General features: G+C 46.2%; 2 protein-coding genes across 2 annotated transcripts; both read right to left on the bottom strand.

Moving 5' to 3' along the window:
• Positions 1 to 10,821: 10,821 nt before the first annotated feature.
• Positions 10,822 to 11,791, bottom strand: LOC141041480 (CDT1-like protein a, chloroplastic). The gene is made up of 4 exons (XM_073507704.1): positions 11,717 to 11,791; positions 11,433 to 11,634; positions 11,258 to 11,348; positions 10,822 to 11,160 (listed from the first exon to the last, which is right to left on the bottom strand). The coding sequence occupies exons 1-4, from the start codon at positions 11,786 to 11,788 to the stop codon at positions 11,103 to 11,105; spliced, it is 423 nt and encodes a 140-aa protein (XP_073363805.1). The 5' UTR covers positions 11,789 to 11,791; the 3' UTR covers positions 10,822 to 11,102.
• A 3,146-nt stretch (positions 11,792 to 14,937) lies between these two features.
• On the bottom strand, positions 14,938 to 17,803 carry LOC109761130 (indole-2-monooxygenase-like). Its single transcript, XM_020319926.4, has 3 exons — positions 17,260 to 17,803; positions 15,922 to 16,356; positions 14,938 to 15,824 (listed from the first exon to the last, which is right to left on the bottom strand). Exons 1-3 carry the CDS (start codon positions 17,761 to 17,763, stop codon positions 15,201 to 15,203), a joined length of 1,563 nt encoding a protein of 520 aa, XP_020175515.1. The 5' UTR covers positions 17,764 to 17,803; the 3' UTR covers positions 14,938 to 15,200.
• Positions 17,804 to 20,332: the final 2,529 nt, after the last annotated feature.

The raw sequence follows: 20,332 nt of genomic DNA, 5'->3' as shown, positions 1-20,332 counted from the left end.
GTGCTACTAAAATATAAGCCCCATATTGCACAAAGATTAAGATAACCAATATGACCAATCAATATAACATGTGGACGTACAAACAGAACCTTGTAATTTTTCCAAATCATGCTTGAGGTTGAGAAAGCATATACCAAAGCTATTCATACTAATTTGACTCAATCTGATCTTCTGATGTTTTCCGATATTATTGTATAGTGCCACTAAAATCCAACACCATCTCCTCCATGGCATTTTACTAGCACTACACAAAACACTCTTCCAAAAAATGTATTTTCTGTAGTACACCAATAGGTTACAGTAGCAAAAAGGATCTTGGTCGCCCTGTTTGCACAATATTGAAAACAATCATCTATGGAAAAATTATGAAGAAAAATAAAATAACATGTGGGCATCAATGTTAGCCAAGAAAAAATAAGTTTAGGTTGTAGGGTTCAGGGTTTCGTTTTAAATAGAATTTCTGTATCCGCTTAAGTTATTGTGAGAGAAGACCAAGAGTAGTACCTATCCACATCAGATGGGAGGGAATAAGGGAAAAGAGGAAGAATTTTCTAGATATATTCTGTGCTCCTTGTCTATGACTCTTGCACAACACAAGCACATGATACATATCAGTAGAAGTTAGTATGTCACAAACTTTCTAGATAGTAATGATGATGAATCAAGGAAATTTGTAATGACAACTAAAATCATTATGATCCAGTACTCAAGTATCTCCTAAGCAAAGCAAGATGCTGGTGACAGAGCAAATTAAGATAGGATCAACACTGGAAAATTAATACACCAATATGCTAGTGATGTTGCATCATGAATCATGAGGAATGAAGGAAATTGGTAAATTCACAAAACTTACATTTAGCATAAAAAAAGATATACAACATAAGCAATATCGCATACCACATAGCAGAGTACTCATTTGAACTGATGGAACATCACAAGCAAAGCTACATAGGCCCTCGGCTCAACGACCGTATCACAACACACATGATCGTCCACAACACAACGGCCATCGCTCACAAATCACAGGGAGGCAACGAGGACAAAGGGCCATACTTATACCAAACCAATGCCAAAAAAGAACATCATCATCGGCTCGGTTAGCGCATGGTGGCGGAGGAAGGAGTTGACGTGCCGAACCGAGTAACCTAAGTGGGTCTAGCACCATGCGGGATGGTATGGGAGAACTGCTAGGGTGCCCGTAAGGGAGTAGCTAGAAATTCGAATTCGCAGTTCCCCAATTGGACTCGTATGAACCACATCAAATACTTATGATCCGAAAGAATACCTCTTGAAACATGCTTTTGTTTCGCTTTATATATAAAGCAACATTATAAAATACGCGGTAACTATACAATATGGTGGGGAGGCCCCTCACAACTCCTACCTCGGGTCCTAACACTGCTAACCTCAGCTTGCCCGCTAGCTAGCTGTGCATATCAGTAGTCACAGTCATGTCCTTCAGACGAGTCATGATTGAGATTGCCGCCGGACAGTGAAGATATAAGTCAAGGCAACGACGATTGTACGTGAATGGTGTGCAATCGCTGTGAGTTGAATAGTCGCCGAGAGTACGCGTGTACGTACGTGTGAGGTTGTCACGTCCACATAATAATGGAACTAATGGAAAGGCAGTTAATTGTGTATCATGTGCTAGCTAGCTGTGGCTCTCGTCGCGTGTGCATAGTAGTACGACAAGGCTAGCCGACAACGGAACGAACGTTCGTTGTTTGTCTCACACGGATCCATGCATGTGAGCCTCAAGTCTAGCACGAACCACTTGTTTATCACATTCGCTAAATATCATGCAACTGAAATTTTAATGTTGGTTCACCCGATTATATTTTGCCGCATATAGGAGAGGCAGCGCCCAAGGCCGAGAGGCGGACGCCGAACATGCACTAGTAGGAAAAGGGGCTTTTACCCCGGTTCATAAGGGCCTTTAGTCCCGGTTCTGGAACCGGGACTAAAGGGTCGTTCCTAATGCCCTAGCCCTTTAGTCCCGGTTCTTACACGAACCGGGACTAAAGGCCGTGCACGTGGCCGGTGCGGGGAGCCCAGGCAGGAGGGCCTTTGGTCCCGGTTGGTGCCACCAACCGGGACCAATAGGCAGGGCCTTTTGTCCCGGTTGGTGTCACCAACCGGGACCAATAGGCATCCAAGCGTCAGCAGCTGGCAGGAGCTGAGGTTTTTGTTTTTTTTAAAGGGGGTGGTTTAGGGGTTTTGGGGGGTTAATTTAGGTGTTTCATATATTGTGTTAGCTAGCTAATTAATAGAGAGAAGTGTCCTCTCTTATCTCCGTGCTTGGTCGACGCTACGTACTATATACGTATGAAGAGGAGTAGACACGCTAGCTAGTAATCAAATGAAGGAAACAGAAGATCGTCATGAACATATGCATACAGAGAGAAGTGATATCGACCACCTCTCCTTCTCCGAGATATTGGTCGAACAACAAGTTCTCGTATATCTATCCGACACTACCGGCTACATATATACAATAATTATCTCTTACAATACAATCTCCTAACTAAATTGTAGGAACACAGGGTCCACATAGTATTCTCCATTTTCAGCGATCACGTGGTCAAGGAAGAATGCCGCCAATTCCTCTTGAATTCCTCGCATACGATCTGGTGCTAGGAGTTCATCCCGCTTCCGAAACATCTAATTTGAAGAAGGGGGTCAATACATATATATATGAATAAATGAAACTCAACACAAATGATGGTAATAAAATAAAATTGTGAATATTATTGCTTACGCACTTCATATTGTTCTTCAGTGTAGCCCCGCTCACAGATCGTATAGCGGATGGACTCGCAAACGTAGTATCCACAGTAATTATTTCCGGGTTCCTGCCACAACCACTTTACAAGAAATATAGGTCAATCAAACTGATAAGCAAGCATGCTAAATGGTATTGATGAAACTAGCGCTTGAATCACTAGCAAATGCGCGGAACATGCTACTATAGTACTTACTTTCGGGTGATTAAATTGCAGCTTTTTCGGCAGTCCCGGAGCTTTTGAGGTGAATTTTCTCCAAACCCTGCCAGACAAAGAAAACAATTACTTGATATCAGGAAATAAACAAAGTTGCTGATATGGTGGATAATGATCGATTTAACTTACTTCTCGAGCATTTGAGTCATGTTCGCATAGTCCTGGGGATCTTTTCGTCTCGAGTCTAAGACGGTTACTACTCCCTGCTCAAGCTTAATCTCTAGGAGAATATAGTGGAAGCTGCGCATGCATGCATAAGTCATCAATTACATTACCATAACCTGGACTAATAAGGGAAACCGAATATGCACAAGACAGTAACACTCACTTGAAGTTGTAAGGAAAGAGTATTATATCTTTGTTTTGATTTAATACCAACGATTGTAGCAAGTTGGCCTCGACTTCTTTGGGATGTTTTTCAACCGTATATGCATCTATGAGATTTGTGTTAATGAACCCAATATCATCGATTTGTCTTTTCTTCAATTCGGCGATCTTCAATCTGCATAATATAGTGAGGATAAGTATAAATACATGCAATGAAAGAGCTGACCTATATAGAGAGACTTAATGACAGAAGTAGTACTACTTACAGACAGTAGCAAGTGATCGTTGTTTTATCGAGGGCCTTTTGATTGTAAAACTGGAAGAAATCCTCAAATGGAACATTCAGCAGATCAATTCCAACGAGGTCGTGCTCCGGTTTAACTCTCAGCGTCAAAGTATCCATCCCATCAGACTCTCTGCAGGTTTTCATGTACCAATCATGTAGTCTTCGCATCATCGTGCTTAGAGATCTTTCATCTTTGACGAGAGGCTTCCCGTAATGGTATTTGTGTTCGTCCACCTCCATGATTTCATAATGTACATCGTCGGGCAGGTAATCTCCAAGATTGCTATAACCGGGCACCATACTCGGATCATTAGCGACGATGTCTTTTGACACCTTGAGCTGGAGGCACGATTGGTTCGCTTGTTCGCCGAGCTGGGCATTTTTTTTCCCAGTATCACTGACAGTACTTCCCGACCGCTCCGCTTCGGCATATGTCTTTGCAAGAATGCGCTCATAGTTGCCTCTCGGTGGAGACTTTGGTGGTTTTGTCAGGGCAGCCAGAGTGCGCTTTGCTTTCACCGGATCTACCTTCTCCTCCGGAGGTGGATGTTTCTTTGTTTTCACCCCTTCAAAGAAGTTTGTCACTTCGGCTCGCACGATCTTCCTGGTTTCCTCCTCGGTCCTCTCGTATGGTAACTTCTCTGGAGTCTTCAGAGAAGGACCGAATCTGTATTGCCTCCCGCCTCTGGCAGCTGTACTGCTAGATGCCGGCAGAGCAGACGGAGCGGCTGTGGCTGTCTTCTTTCCTTGCTTACGAGGCGGAGGAGAAGGACTACGACGCGCCGGAGCAGCCGCAGCGGCGGCTGGTCTCTTCCGCCCTTGCTGACGAGGCGGAGAAGGAGGAGGCTGGCTGCTCTGGCGCGCCGGCGCTGGCGGAGAAGGAGGCGGAGTGCCGCCACGCGCCGGAGAAGGAGGCTGAGTGCCCTGATCACTCGCCGGAGGAGGAGGCGGAGTGCCCTTACTCGCCGGAGCCGTCCAGTTCGGAAGCTTGATGAGCTCCTTCCACCATAGGCATGGAGTCTTCAGAGCAGAACCCAGCCGAGTCTCCCCTTCACCGGTAGGGTGGTCAAGCTGGAGCTCCTCAAATCCCTCCGTTATTTCATCCACCATCACCCTAGCATATCCTTCTGGAATCGGCCGGCAGTGGTAGGTTGCGCCGGGTTCAGGAGGTAAAACATAGCCAACAGCCGCCTTGACTTTGAAGTTCTGCCATTCCGCCGTAAGGTGGCAATGTTGAGACTCCGTGATAGCATCCACGGGGTAGCTAGCAGGAGCCGCATGCTCCAGCTGAAGCAGCTCGGTGGAAGCCACGCTGCTTCTCCGCTGAGATGGCGGTGTAGCTTTGGGGGCAGTTTCGGCATGTCGAGTGCCGTCTCGTTCCTCTAGCGCTTGAACCCTTTCGTGCAGCTTCTGAATTTGGATCTACTCCACTTTTTTCCTCCTTTCCTGGCTTTTGTAACCGCCCGCGTCCGGAAAACTAGCCTTCCACGGAACGGAGCCTGGCATGCCTCGTGTCCGTCCAGGGTGCTCAGGATTCCCGAGGGCCATTGTGAGCTCGTCGTTCTCTCTGTCTGGAACGAACGTCCCTTCGTGCGCTCTATCGATATATTGCTGAATCTTCTTGACTGGTATTCTCAAAAGCTCGTTCGTCCAAATGCACCTCCCTGATACAGGGTCCAAGGTTCCGCCAGCCCCGAAGAACCAAGTCCGGCAACGGTCTGTCCAGTTCATTGTCTGTGGTTCGATCCCTTTTTCAAGCAGATCATTCTCAGCCTTGGCCCACTTAGGTCGAGCTTTGAGGTAGCCACCTGACCCCGTGCGATGGTGAAGCTTCTTCTTCGCAACATTCTTCTTGTTTGTCGCTGACATCTTCTTACTCTTTTCCAATGTCTTGTGGGCCACAAATGCGGGCCAGTGATCTCTGATCTTCTCATACCGGCCGATGAATTCTGGTGTCTCTTCTTTGTCGACAAACGTTTTCAGCTCATTCTTCCACCTCCTGAATAGGTCTGCCATCTTCTTAAGAGCATCAGACTTGATTAATTGCTCTATAACTGGCTTCTCCGGATCCTCCTCTGGCGGTAGGGTGAAATTTGCCTTCAGCTCAGTCCAAAGATCATCTTTCTGCATATCATTGACATAAGGCACCTCAGGGTCTTCCTTCTTAGGCTTATACCATTGCTGGATGCTGATCGGGATCTTGTCCCTAACTAGAACCCCGCACTGAGCAGCAAATGCATCCTTTGTCCGGATGGGTTCAATCGGTTGGCCGTCGTGCGCGATTGCTGTGATCTCAAACCTTTCATCCGAGTGCAACTTTCTCTTCGAGCCTCGTCTCTTTACCGAAGTTGTGCTTGATCCGGAGGGCTAGAAAAAAGAAGAAAGACGAGTGTTAATTAATATGTGTACATACCAAAACAATGAATGCATCAATTAGCTAGTCAGCACAGGCTTAACTAATATATTTACCTGGCCGGACTCTGTTCGGTCACCGGAGCCGTCACCACGGGCTCCTTCTTGCACCAGCATTGGGTCACCGGAGCCATCATAATCATGTCTTTCCTCCTCCACTCTTCGATCATCGTAGCCTGCTTCTTCACCCTGTTCTTCCAGACCATCATTGTCGTTAAGATACGACAAGGTATCACCTCCGGCTAAGATTATGTCCCCCAACACCTCTTCTGCTTGCTCGTCTCGTCCGTGCTCCATTGTTTCTGCAAATATTACAACATGGCAATTATTACACAAACATGACAGCAGGTGGATATATTAGTGCAAACGTAGACCTAGCTTATTCCGGGTTTGGGGTGGCCTAGGCAACGCTTCAAGGGTAGGGGCGCGGCGGGAGGGGGTAGGAGACCGACATCATTTTTTTCTAGGGTTTGGGTGTCCTCGAGAGTTTTGGTCGAGCGAGAGGGCCAGGGAGTGCTCCCGTGGTATAAGTTATCAGGGTCGAGAGGGGGTATAAATATCGAACGTCCATCATGTCGAAGTTATCTGGGAGGGAGTTATATATATCAACAACGACGACATACATACATGGGAAAATAATGTTATCGGGGAGGGGGTATATCGACCCCCCCCCATGTGTTGAAGTTATCGGGAGGGGGTTATATCGACAACGACGACATACGTACATGGGAAAATAATATTATCGGCGGGGAGGGGGTATATCGACCCCCCCTCGTGTTGAAGTTATCGGGAGAGGGGTATATCGACGACGACAGACCCGATAAAACATAAGAAAACGAAGAAGAAATAAAAAGAGGAGAAGAAGAAAAGGAATAGAGGAGAAGATCGAAGAAAAAAAAGAAGAAAAAAAAAGAGGAGAAGAAGAAAGGAATAGAGGAGAGAAGAAGAAAAAATAGAATTTTTTTTCTATTTTTTCTTCTTCTCTTCTATTCCTTTCTTCTTCTCCTCTTCTTTTTCTTCTTTTTTCCTCTTCTTATTTATTTCTCCTCTTCTTCCTCTCCTCTTCTTCTCCTTTCTTCCTCTTCTTATTTTCCTTTTTCCTCTCCTTCTTTTTCTTCTTCTTCCTTTCCTAGCTAGATATATAAAACTTTTCTAAAAATGTAATTTTTGCATATATAAAACTTTTCCATGGATCATCATTTCTCATATATATCCATCTATAGCCACATACATATATAAATGGAAAAAAATGCTATGAACAAAAATACATATATACTTGGTAAATATTCTATGAACATCGTTTCTCATATATATCAATGCATACATCCATGCATCATCATTGCTCATATATCCATAGTCATATATAAAAACTTTCTGTATATGAACAAAAAAACATTTTTTGACATATTTAGCACATTCTAAATTTTCCTAACTCTTTTACAACCACAAAAATTACTCCAACTTCATGACAGTACCCACACTCCATTCACCAAAAACCTTCTGATCCATAGTTCAAAATTTTCAAATTCCATTCAAATGAAATTTGAACTAGATTCAAATTCCTTGCTGAAAACCTATTCTAAACCAATCCAAAAATTCTGAAATTTTGCCATCACCTTTGTTTTGCATCAGTACCTCACCACAAAAAATATCATTAATTCTAAAAATGCCCAAAGCCATCTAGCATTTGAACAAACACCCTCTATATGCACTGTTCATATCTGTAAAAAAATTCAGAAATTTCAGAAAATTGGACGGCGTCTTGCTGCTCCTCCACTCCTTCTCCTCTCCTCTCCTTCTGCTCTTCAATGCGTCGGGGCCGGCGGCGACCATGGAGCAGGGGTGGCGCTCGATCGGGACCATGGGAAAGGGGGGCTCACTTCGAGGGGGGCGGCGATGGCAGGAATCCGGCGACGAGGACGGCGGGCTCGGGGCGGCACGTGGTTACGGGGACGGCAGGCGGCGACAGGGACGTGGAGGGGTGGGCTCGGGGAGGCACGCGGCGATGGGGACGACGAGGATGGCGGGCTGAGGGATGCCGGCGACAAGGACGGCGCGGGCTTGGGGAGGCGACGGCGTTGGCGGCGGCATAGACGGCGACGAGGAGCGCGCGAGCGATTTGGGCAGCCTGGCGGCGGGGGCAACTGGCGAGGGAGGCGACGGAGATGTGAAATTTTCACAAGTCCTGGTTATATAGCAAGGGCATTGGTCCCGGTTCGAATTTGAAAAAAAGTTCATCAAATTTGAAAAAAGTTCATCGAATTTGAAAAGAGTTCATCAAATTAGGAACTACTTCGTCCAATTTGAAAAAAGTTCATCAATTTTGAAAAAAGTTAATTTGGAAAAAGTTCATTGATTTACTTTATCAAAACACAAGAAAGCAAAATCATTGATTTAAAAAACAAACAAAAAGAAAAGAAAAATAGAAAACCGCCCCGGAATGACCACGAACCGGGAAAAACCCCCGGCTTAGGAAGCTTCCCAAAACCGGAGGATTCCCGCGAATGAGGAGAACAAGTAGCGTACAAACAATCTGAAAGTCACTTGTGGTTCGATGGCGTGGTGGTTACGTGCTTGGAGATGAATTAACCGATCGCGTGTTCGTCTCCGGCTGCGCATCTTTTTTTTTTTGAACGCTTTTACAAAATAAGCAGATATATATGGGCCGGCCCAGCTCGCCAGCGGAGGGGTCGCTTTGCAGGCGCCCGTTTGCGAACGGGCGCTTAAGCGCTAAATAGGATTCACCGCATTTTTCAGTTGATTTCGGCCTATTGGGAGTTGAGGATAGGCCAAACTTGGCCCAAGTTGGAAGCTAAGGGCATGTACACAGGCTGGGAGAGATGGACAGATCCACTGGGACGAAGCGTTTTCTTTTCTTTTCTGTGCGTTTTTTGCTAACGGAGAACTATTTAAAGGGTAGTTTGCAATACTTTCTGTGTAGTACAAATTATAAACTTTTATACAGAAATATCTTTTGAATGAAAATAGAAATATGGCAACTCATATCTTAAGGAACAACACAGTCTACACGCATTCCATATAACAAAAAGCACAATACTTTCTGTGTACAAATTATAAACTTTTGTCATTTAGAATCCTTGGATGTACAGTCCTAAAATTTGGGTCCTTGGGCTTGATGTAGCCAGCAGACATCTTGACCACACAAATTTAGTAGTACCTCATGGAATTTGCGGTGGATTGCATCTGCAGAATGTTTGAAACGGTTTTGGGTTCTTCTATTTGATTCACAACCCCCCCCCCCCCCCCCCCCAAGGTCCAGAAGAACATAGCAAGAGACTCATAACTGCTAACAATGGGGGAATGGCCGAGCCCATACTTATCCTTCAACAAGTCATGAAGTTCAAGGAATACCGTTGCCTTCATTCTCAGCATGGTGAATGTCTCTCCGGGTGTACCGGTAGTCTCCTGCAACCATCCAAATCCACTCAAGATAGATGTCCTAGGATCGGCCTTCATCACTCAATTGTCACAATACTTCTCAAATATGGTTGATGTACTCAGATACATGATGTTCATTTCTTGTGCATGGGCATGAACCATTCTTTTCTTCATTTCATAATAGTTTTCATCGTCACTTTGACTGTCAGATGACATCTGTACATACACAACCAATGAGTTAAGAAACATCTCATCTTTAAAAGATTGTATGCTCTCATCTATAAAAGTTCATGTCATCTAAAAATATTGTATGCTCTCATTTATAAATCTGTACAGGGACTACCTCATCTATAAAAGATTGTATGCTCTCATTTATAAATCTGTACAGGGAGTACCTCATCTATAAAAGATTGTATGCTCTCATTTGTAAATCTGTACAGGGACTACCTCATCTATAAAAGATTGTATGCTCTCATTTGTAAATCTGTACAGGGACTACCTCATCTATAAAAGATTGTATGCTCTCATTTGTAAATCTGTACAGGGACTACCTCATCTACAATGTCATCTGAATTTATTAACATGGCAAAAATTGTGTGAGACAGGACATCAAAAAATCTGAACCAGAAGGATGCATCTGTACATCCAAACATCTGAACTCTGTAAAATGAATGGACAGGGGTGAGGTTGCACATCTGGGCGAGCTCACCTTGAGATTCTGGAGCTGCGGCAACGGGGGAGAGGAGCAGCGTTGCCGACGGCAGGAGTGCCCGCTGCTTGCAGGTTGGGGGGCGAGGGAGAGGAAGGACTCGCGGTCAGGGAAGGGCGGCTCGAGGAAGAGACTGTCGGCGGGGTCGTCGGAAGACGTTCACCGGCGGCAAGTAGATGGCGGCGGCGGGATGACGGCCTCGTCCGTCAGCTAGGGTTGACGAGCAGGAGAACAGAGGAGAATGGGGATCAGGGTTTCGAGCGACGTCTATCAAACAGGTAAGGCACTTAGCGGTGGCATTTGCTCATAAATAATGCCAACTCCAGGATTCCCAATTCCTGGGATCGCCGAAAATGCCGCTCCGCTATTTGGCATGTGGACGCCTCTCCAATCCGGGAAGCGGCGCCCACGTACGAAAAAAACAGAGCGGCATTTTCGGGCCAGCTCCGCTCGTGAATTTGCGGAAGCTGGGAGCGGGCGAGCTACTGAACAGGGCCTCAGTATCAAGCTTAATTTACTCCATAACAAGATGTGACTGGTTGTTAGAAATTTTCAGGATTCATAAAGTACCGTCACACTTATTTTAACCTTGATTCAAAAAGAAAGCACTGTGACCGAGCCATTCAAGAACACAAAATGCCTGAACGACAGCCAGAATTAAAATGTTTGCATAGTTGAGGCCCAGATCAAGGACAACAAACATCATTTCATCCAGAGACATCTCGGAGCATGGGGTTTTACACATCATCAGCTGTTAGAATACTTCAGCTACACATGTCAATCACTGAGTCAGGGGTTGTTGTGTCTTGCGTCTGAACACGATTGAACAGCCATTGAGAACTGAAATTAAACTGGGCAGTGTCTGAACTTGAGCGTCAACTTTGACAACAAGTATCTTCCAGCACCTAGGCTTGCACTGATATACTGCTACATTTCTCAACAAGGTGAAACAATTTTGTGCACCACCCTACTCGACGCAGGACAACCTTTGTCGAACCTCAAACTGGCTCAGTGCCGTATTGATGCTGAAAATCAACATTAACACAAATTAGGACATCTAAGAATGATGGAGTGTAAATAGTAGCAAGTTCAATATTTATGCATCGGATAAGCAATGTTTACCAGCAGAGAACATCTCCATTTCTTGCAGTCTTCTCAGAGATCCACTCTGGGACAAACTCTAGAAGAAGTCTCACTTGCTCTTCGACTTCACCTGCAAATTTAGGAGTTCAACGTCAGTTCACATCGCAGACAACAAGCTGAAATGACAAAGATAGAAAGCACAGCTCACACTTACCCTTGTCAACGATCTTCGGGTTACTTTCGATTATCTTGTGGATGAGCTCCTCCTTTGTCAGTACAGTTCGCTGCCTCGATTGATAGATAAGGAAGATGATGTCAAAGGTGCTTGGCAGGCATGATATGAGCTTCTGCCGCTGAACCTGGTCCGCATAGCCTGTTTCCTTCTCCTCCAAAGTTCTCTTCTCCTTCTCCTTTACCTGTAAATAACAAATGTGTCATCCTTTGTTCACAGAGGAGCAAAAATGGGTTGAACAATGATCAGTATGAGTAAGAACTTACCGACTGCAAGAGGGACTTTGGAAGGAAACCGAGCAACTCATCATCGCCATCGCTTGGAGATGTGCTGCTCATGCTTTGGTTGTGGTTATGTTGTTGTCCTTTGGTGCCCATCATATGAGAGCGCGCGTGGATCACACCATAGGGTTAGTTGTATGTTGATAGGACTATGTATTGGAGGGCAAAAGTGACAGAAGCTTCAACCTAGCATAGAAATTGATGCATACGGGATTGAAGGGGAACCAATATATATTAATGCTATGGTTGGGTTTTACCTTAATGAACGTTAGTAGTTGCGGATGCTTGCTAATAGTTCCAATCATAAGTGCATAGAATCAAGTCAGGGATGACATGCTACCAGTGGCCTCTCTCACATAATACTTGCTATCGGTCTAGTAAAGTAGTCAATTGCTTAGGGACAATTTCGCATCTCGTACCACCACTTTTCCTCACTCGCATACTAACTTTATTGTGTCTTTATCTAAACAGCCCATAGTTTTTATTTACGCGCTTTTTATATTCTTGCAAACCTATCCAAAATCACCTACAAAGTAGTTCTAGTTTCATACTTGTTTTAGGTAAAGCGAATGTCAAGCGTGCGTAGAGTTGTATCGGTGGTCAATAGAACTTGAGGGAATATTTGTTCTACCTTTAGCTCCTCGTTGGGTTCGACACTCTTACTTATCGAAAGAGGCTACAATTGATCCCCTATACTTGTGGGTTAACAGCGCAGCGGACCCAAGAGCTGGAGCAGAGGCACAGGGAGACGCTCGATGCCCAGGCTCTGGTTCACGCCGGCAAGGTGAAGGAGCTGGAGGTGGAGCGGGACGGGCTGAAGGAGCAGGCCCTGAAGCTGTCCCAGGAGAAGGACACGCTCAACGGCGCCCTGACGGAGGCGCGGGGCGCGTCCGTCAGCAGGGCCGGGGAGCTCTCCGAGGCCAACAACTCCATCAAAGACCTCAAGCTGAAGCTGGAGGGCCTCGAAGAGATGCTCTCAGAGGCCAAGGCTCGGGAGGAGACCCTGGCCAAGGATCTGGAGGCCGAGAAGCTGCAGCGGAGGAACGAAGCCGCCAGCCACAAGGATTTCGTGGAGGGCGAGAATCGCTGGATCAGCCGCCTCGAGGACGTCGCCGGCAGGATCACCACGCAGCTGGCTACCATGGGGATGCCAAATGTGAGGTATGCCCCAGAGCGCAGCGGGACTACCAACGCCAAGCTGACCCTGTTCTTTGAGGGTGTTCTCGGGGCCCTGGAGCAGTTCTACTCCAACAGGGCGGCTTTGCTGGCCGACGAGAACCGAAGGCTTTGCCGGGGTGCCATGACCAAGGTCCTCACCAAGGTGGCGTACTGGAACCCCACCCTTGACTTCGACGCCGCGCTGGAGAGCTTGCCGGAGGGCACTGACCTCGCGCCGCTCAAGGAGCATATCGAGCCCATCATCAGCCTCATCGACGGAATTCAAAGGGTGGAGGGCCAGCGTCTGGATTAGGCACCCCATTTCTTATCGCCGCTGCAGGTTCATGACCAAGACAATTTCTATCTTTAGTTAGAACCGCGGCAACAATGCATGTTATTTTCCTGTTTGATTTCCCTTTGTATGTCCACCCTACGTTAACCGGGTGGGCTTGCCGGCGAGTAAACCCAGGGCGGCGTCTTGAGGACAGATCCCCATTGGCCTGCCGGGTACGCTTGCTGCCGGGCAAACCACCCCACCGCCCTTAACGCGTCCGCTCGACCTGTCGAGCTTGACTCGAGTCAGAATCGAGAGCGTTGGCTAGTGCAGAAGGCTACCCTGCCACTCTTGACGCGGCCGCTTGAGCTGTTGAGCGGACTCGAAACAGAACAAGGGCGTTGCCAATTGCGGGAGGGCCCCTTTACGTGCGGGTTTTTCATACATAGGCAGGATCTCCGAGGACAATAAACTCATGTATAAAAGGAAATTCCTCAAGGCTCTGGATGACTTAGCTTTTCTGTTGCCGCGCTAGCATCCTTCGCGCTTGCAGGCGGCGTAGTTTTCTCCTGGTCGTCTTCTTCTTTAGAGGCCATGGCGATGAAGAACTGCTAGGTTAACTACTAGACCAGGTTCTCACAATTGCGCCCCTACCTGGCGCGCCAAAGATGTTGGTGGGAAACGACACCTATGGGATCACAAGAATCCCTACTACGGTTGCCAGGGCGCGGGGTTGTGAGAAGAGCAGGATTAGCAGTCAACACAAGGATCGTTTACCCAGGTTCGGGGCGCGAGGATGCGTAATATCCTAGTCCTGCTTTGGTGTGTATTTGAGAGAGTTCTTGAGCTCTCGAACTAGCTATGGTGGCTGCGTAGTTCAAAAGAGCCGAATCCCTCTCCAGTATGCCAAGGGCCTCCTTTTATAGTCGGAAGGGGCTGCCACAGTGGTACACAAGAGGTGAAAAGACCTACAGTGCTGCAAGCTTATGGCTCGTGTTACAGGACAAAGACACATTTAATGCGTAGCTTAGGTGTCCCTTAGCTTTATTGGGGATGGGAACGAGGCCCGTCCTGTCCGTTGCCGCCTCGCCTTGCTTCGACACACGCCCAGGCCAGCGGTGCATGCGGCGCCATGTAGGCAGGTAGGCAGCTGAGGTGGTGTGGTGGTAGGGTCTTCACGAAGATCTGCATGCCACCACGCATGTGTTTGCTGAGCACGCAGGTGCCTGCCCAGCTGGTTGAGCTAGCAGCTGCTTGGGGACGGCGGTGGAGTCTTGGTCGACGCGGGCCTGGCTGTGGCCCCGCTGACGCCCTCGACAAGGGCCTTGCCGGGGGCCCGGCAAGGGTCTTGCCGTGGCGTTGCAGTCGTCCCCGGCAAGGCGCTTGCCGGCGGTCTTGTGGATCTCCTCGGCAAGGATCCCGCCGAGGGTCGCCGTTTTCTGGTTCTTATCTGATCTCATTTCGCTATGGTCTTGACAAAGATTTGCATGCTACCACGGAGGTGCCTCCCGAGCCCTAGTTCCAATGTGGTTGGTTGAGTTGGAACCCGTGGGCTCAAGGGTGGCTCGCTCTGTTAGCATCGGGCAAGTTGCCCCGGCAAGGCTCTTGCCGGGGCCGCGGAGGCTGCCTCGGCAAGGGCCTTGCCGGGGGAGTCCACCTCACCCTCTCGCTCTTTGGTATCTTTGGTCTTGGCGTTGCCTTGGCCATCTTGTGCTTCGGCTTCTCTCCGGCTCCCCTCCTCTGCCCTGCTTAGTGTGGCCGTGACGCGCGGCTCCGACTGTCCGTGCACAAGTAAATGGGTACAAAGGTGTGCCCCTACTTTTGTACATCGACAATATTATTGCTCCAATGGCCATCAGCTTTTAAAGAATTTTTCCCAAAACTACGCACCAAGCTGATGGGGTGGTAATCTCGGATGTCAACAGCCCCAGGATGATGGCATCATTAAGAGGAGCAACGCCTCTGCCATCATTAATTATTTCGCAACAATATACCGGTATCACAAAATACTTAGATTTGAAGAATTTATCCATCCAGCTACATGCATGATTTGGGAACTAACAATAGTTTCTCCATCCGGCACACAGTTAGCCCAAACACCTCTGTCATATTGATGTCTTTTCTCTCAACCCCAAGCGGCAGTTCCCAGTCGAAATGGTGCATCAAGTTTGCCAACATAAGCTCGACGGTGGCGATTCCGAGGTTTATACCAGGGCACATCCTGCGTCCTGCCCCAAATGGCAAGAGCTGGAAATCATTCCCCTTGAAATTGACACCCACATCACTGCCTTCATCTATAAATCTTTCTGGTATGAACTCTTCAGCGTCTTCCCAACAGCTAGAGTCTCTACCAATGGCCCATACATTGATCAAGACATGTGTCTTAGCAGGAACCATGTACCCATCGATGTTGCAGTCAGCCATAGCCAAGTGTGGAGCAAGTAAAGGCGCAACAGGATGAAGTCGGAGTGACTCCTTTATGACTGCTCTTAGGTATGCCATCTTGTTAATGTCAGCTTCGCTGACAAGTTCTTGTCCCTTGGGTATGATACTCCTTACCTCCTCTTGTAGCTTCCCAATCAGGCGGGGGCTCCTCACGATCTCAGCCAATGTGAATTCCAGAGTGTTAGACATCGTCTCTATTGAACCGAAAAGTACATCCTGGGGATATCAACTAATTAGGACACTATAATATATACATATTTATTTATTTATTTTTAATCAACAATATAATTTTGAAGGTACTATTTTTACTTACAATTAGGAGAGCTTTCATGTGCTCTCTTGTGAGACCATACTCCATCTGAATAGATAATAGAATGTCTATGAAATTGCCACAGTTGTAATCTAACATTGACTTGTCCTTGCTATCATGATCATCGATCACCTTGTCCAGCAGATCATCCCATCTATTTTTCACTCTCTCAGCCTTTGCACTAATGTTCTTCTTAAGCAGTCCTACTCCTACCCTAGCCAATGTTGGGTAGAACTTCTCCATGTTGAACCCTCCTAGCAGATGTGATGTTTCGCTAGTGAGCTCCTGGAACAACTTTCTTCGTCCTTCTTTTAGGAAGTATTCTCCCGACACGATGCGGCACGCAATGTCACATGTGAATGACTTGAGAAGCTTGCTCATGTCCATCACACCACCTACTGCTGCGGCCTCATTAATCTTGGCCATCACCATGCTCACCTATGATGACATGTATCTTGAAGTATGAGTGTAGCTAACTTTTATGTAATTGTTAGGAGAGGGCAAAATGTAAGTCAATTTTCTACATTTTTTTTTGTGACGTGGTAAGTTTGTGATAACAAAATTACCAAAAACGTCGATGGTAGGAAATCCCTAACTAAAATGGGACGTATATAGTGGCAACACTCTGATTTGAAAACAAATATATCAAGCTCCCAATAAATATGTAAGAAATGTGGAATATATCAAGCTCCCAATTTACGGGTCTCTGAAAATCGATCCTTCTTTGGTGATACAAGCAGATGTATCTTGATCCAAGATGTATTTACCTATTTCCACAAGGTTTCCAACACCTTAAGCATGGCACCCAATCAATGTTTTAAATAGCCGGCTATAGCTTCGCTATAACCCGCTATATAGCCTTTTCAGCAGGGTGCCGCTAAATAGTCCCATGTACAAATAACCCGCTATAGCCTGCTATAGCCCGCTATAACTCCGCTATAGCTGATTTTGAGGTCCGCCGCTATTTGGCAATAGCCCGCTATTTAAAACATTGCATCCAATAAATCAATGTGTCTTTGGTAACGTTTCTTATGAATATTTTTCATGCTAAGAAAACAAATTTTCCATGTTTTCAATACTAATATTATAGATTATAATTCCCTGTAATTTAAAAATAAAAATTAATAAATGGCATTGGTACTTCTATTGTAGCATGTCTCCAAAATTAGCCCGTGCTGCTGACTAGTCTATCTAAACTAGAACGACGTTTATGCTTTCCAATTTCAAGGCTTCCTATCGTATTTCAAGTCAGGGCCCGCAATTCCTAGTGACAATCTTGGTCGCAATAATAAAAGGATTTCTATCAAACGGGACGAAAACTGATTTTTTTTTTTAAGTTACCTCTTCCATGGCGACGGTGCGGAGAGACTCCACCTTTTTAACACTCAACACGTGGTTCGTGAGGAGCTTCTTTGCCTGCCGCCAGTGCTCGCCATATGGCGCAAAGGCGATATCGGATGAGCCATACAAGATGATGTCGGCGACCATGGAGCGGGGCCGCGACGCAAAGACGTGGTCGTGCGTGCGCAGCACCGCCTCCGCGGCACGCGGCGACGACACGACGAGCGCCGGCACGGCGCCAAGACGGAGGAGCATGAGGCCGTCGCAGCCGTGCCTTGCAGCGAGGTCGCGGAGGGAGACGTGCGGGAGAGAGCCGACGAGGTGCAGGTGTCCGATGATGGGCAGTACCGGTGGAGAAGGCGGGAGGCGACTTTCTCGCTGCTGCCCTTTTCCTGTCTTCCCATTCACAGTGAAGCAATAATAATACCGAAACAAGAGGAAGAGCGGGAAGAGGAAGAGAAACCATGCCCGCGGAAGCATCTCTAGCATGACGAGACCTGCCATGGGAAATTATTGTGTAGCCCAGCGCTTTGTGGAGCGCTGCCGGAAATGGTTCTTCTTAACCAGCTTAGTTTATCATCACAAGCTCGATCAGCTGCTTATAAGCTAGCCAGGCAGAGTAAAACGACAGAATTAAGCTCTGTGGTGCACTCAACTTGGAGCAGTTAGTTAGGGGCAACGTAGCTTTCATTCTAAGAAACAGACAAGGCAGTCTTTGACTCTTGGTTAGGTGCTTTATGAACTTTTTGTTGCCCCTCAGAAAAAATGTGGAAAACACCAACATCATGGGCAAGACAACTACAACCCGTTATTTGGTAGACTCGATGGGTCTTTTTTCTTCAGGCAATAACGAATGCACAGGTTGTTATTCATGGTCTATTCCGGCAGGCAAAACATGGAGTTGTAATCACCAGCGATTCCATCGCAAATACGCTGATCCATTAAAACTGAGAGTTATGAATGAATTACGTACGTTTGTTTTAGATAGCGTTGAACCCCTTATCTCATGTTTATACTCTGATCAAAACCATAGGTAAATTAAATGGAGAGATTTACAAGTCGTGGAGATCTGCCGGGTACGACTAAATCCATCTCTAAACGATCCTTTGTAATTTACATTAGATGCATCTCCAACCTTTAGAGGTGTATATTTGCTCCTTAAAAATGTTAAATTTTTTAGCCATCGAGTTAAACTTCACTACTCAATTATTTTATTAAATAATATTTTGGTCACATACTTCCACTAGTAGGAAAAGGGGCTTTTACCCCGGTTTGTAAGGGCCATTTGTCCCGGTTCTCGAACCGGGACTAAAGGGTCGTTACTAAAGCCCTAACCCTTTAGTCCCGGTTCTTACACGAACCGGGACAGAAGGTCCTCCACGTGGCCGCTGCTGCCAGCCCAGGCAGGGGGGCCTTTGGTCCCGGTTGGTGCCACCAACCGGGACCAATAGGTAGGGCCATTTGTCCCGGTTGGTGTCACCAACCGGGACCAATAGGCATCCACGCGTCAGGAGCTGGCAGGAGCTGAGGTTTTTGTTTTTTTGAAAGGGGGTGGTTTAGGGGTTTTGGGGGGTTAATTTAGGTGTTTCATATATTGTGTTAGCTAGCTAATTAATAGAGAGAAGTGTCCTCTCTTATCTCCGTGCTTGGTCGACGCTAAGTACTATATACGTATGGAGAGGAGTAGACACGCTAGCTAGTAATCAAATGAAGGAAACAGAAGATCGTCATGAACATATGCATACAGAGAGAAGTGATATCGACCACCTCTCCTTCTCCGAGATATTGGTCGAACAACAAGTTCTCGTATATCTATCCGACACTACCGGCTACATATATACAATAATTATCTCTTACAATACAATCTCCAAATTAAATTGTAGGAACACAGGGTCCACATAGTATTCTCCGTTTTTAGCGATCACGTGGTCAAGAAAGAATGCCGCCAATTCCTCTTGAATTCCTTGCATACGATCTGGTGCTAGGAGTTCATCCCGCTTCCGAAACATCTAATTTGAAGAAGGGGGCCAATACATATATATATGAATAAATGAAACTCAACACAAATGATGGTAATAAAATAAAATTGTGAATATTATTGCTTACACACTTCATATTGTTCTTCAGTGTAGCCCCGCTCACAGGTCGTGTAGCGGATGGACTCGCAAACGTAGTATCCACAGTAATTATTCCCGGGTTCCTGCCACAACCACTTTACAAGAAATAGAGGTCAATCAAACTGATAAGCAAGCATGCTAAATGGTATTGATGAAACTAGCGCTTGAATCACTAGGAGATGCGCGGAACATGCTACTATAGTACTTACTTTCGGGTGATTAAATTGCAGCTTCTTCGGCAGTCCCGGAGCTTTTGAGGTGAATTTTCTCCAAACCCTGCCAGACAAAGAAAACAATTACTTGATATCAGGAAATGAACAAAGTTGCTGATATGGTGGATAATGATCGATTTAACTTACTTCTCGAGCATTTGAGTCAGGTTCGCATAGTCCTGGGGATCTTTTCGTCTCGAGTCTAAGACGGTTACTACTCCCTGCTCAAGCTTAATCTCTAGGAGAATATAGTGGAAGTTGCGCATGCATGCATAAGTCATCAATTACATTACCATAACCTGGACTAATAAGGTAAACCGAATATGCACAAGACAGTAACACTCACTTGAAGTTGTAAGGAAAGAGTATTATATCTTTGTTTTGATTTAATACCAACGATTGTAGCAAGTTGGCCTCGGCTTCTTTGGGATGTTTTTCAACCGTATATGCATCTATGAGATTTGTGTTAATGAACCCAATATCACCGATTTGTCTTTTCTTCAATTCGGCGATCTTCAATCTGCATAATATAGTGAGGATAATTATAAATACATGCAATGGAAGAGCTGACCTATATAGAGAGACTTAATGACAGAAGTAGTACTACTTACAGACAGTAGCAAGTGATCGTTGTTTTATCGAGGGCCTTTTGATTGTAAAACCGGAAGAAATCCTCAAATGGAACCTTCAGCAGATCAATTCCAACGAGGTCATGCTCCGGTTTAACTCTCAGCGTCAAAGTAT

The sequence above is a fragment of the Aegilops tauschii genome, chromosome 2 (assembly GCF_002575655.3).
Source record: "Aegilops tauschii subsp. strangulata cultivar AL8/78 chromosome 2, Aet v6.0, whole genome shotgun sequence".
Lineage (NCBI taxonomy): Eukaryota > Viridiplantae > Streptophyta > Magnoliopsida > Poales > Poaceae > Aegilops > Aegilops tauschii.
The sequence above is the reverse complement of the archived record's forward strand: the minus strand, read 5'-3'. Positions and strand labels throughout refer to the sequence as shown.

Coding starts and splice junctions, on each gene's coding strand:
- LOC141041480 (XM_073507704.1), bottom strand. CDS start 11,788: ATGAGCAGCACATCTCCAAGCGATGGCGATGATGAGTTGCTCGGTTTC. Junction 11,635..11,716: donor CAAAGTCCCTCTTGCAGTCG/GTAAGTTCTTAC, acceptor TGTTATTTACAG/GTAAAGGAGAAGGAGAAGAG. Junction 11,161..11,257: donor AATGGAGATGTTCTCTGCTG/GTAAACATTGCT, acceptor GTTGATTTTCAG/CATCAATACGGCACTGAGCC.
- LOC109761130 (XM_020319926.4), bottom strand. CDS start 17,763: ATGGCAGGTCTCGTCATGCTAGAGATGCTTCCGCGGGCATGGTTTCTC. Junction 16,357..17,259: donor GCACCGTCGCCATGGAAGAG/GTAACTTAAAAA, acceptor ATGTCATCATAG/GTGAGCATGGTGATGGCCAA. Junction 15,825..15,921: donor ACATGAAAGCTCTCCTAATT/GTAAGTAAAAAT, acceptor TGATATCCCCAG/GATGTACTTTTCGGTTCAAT.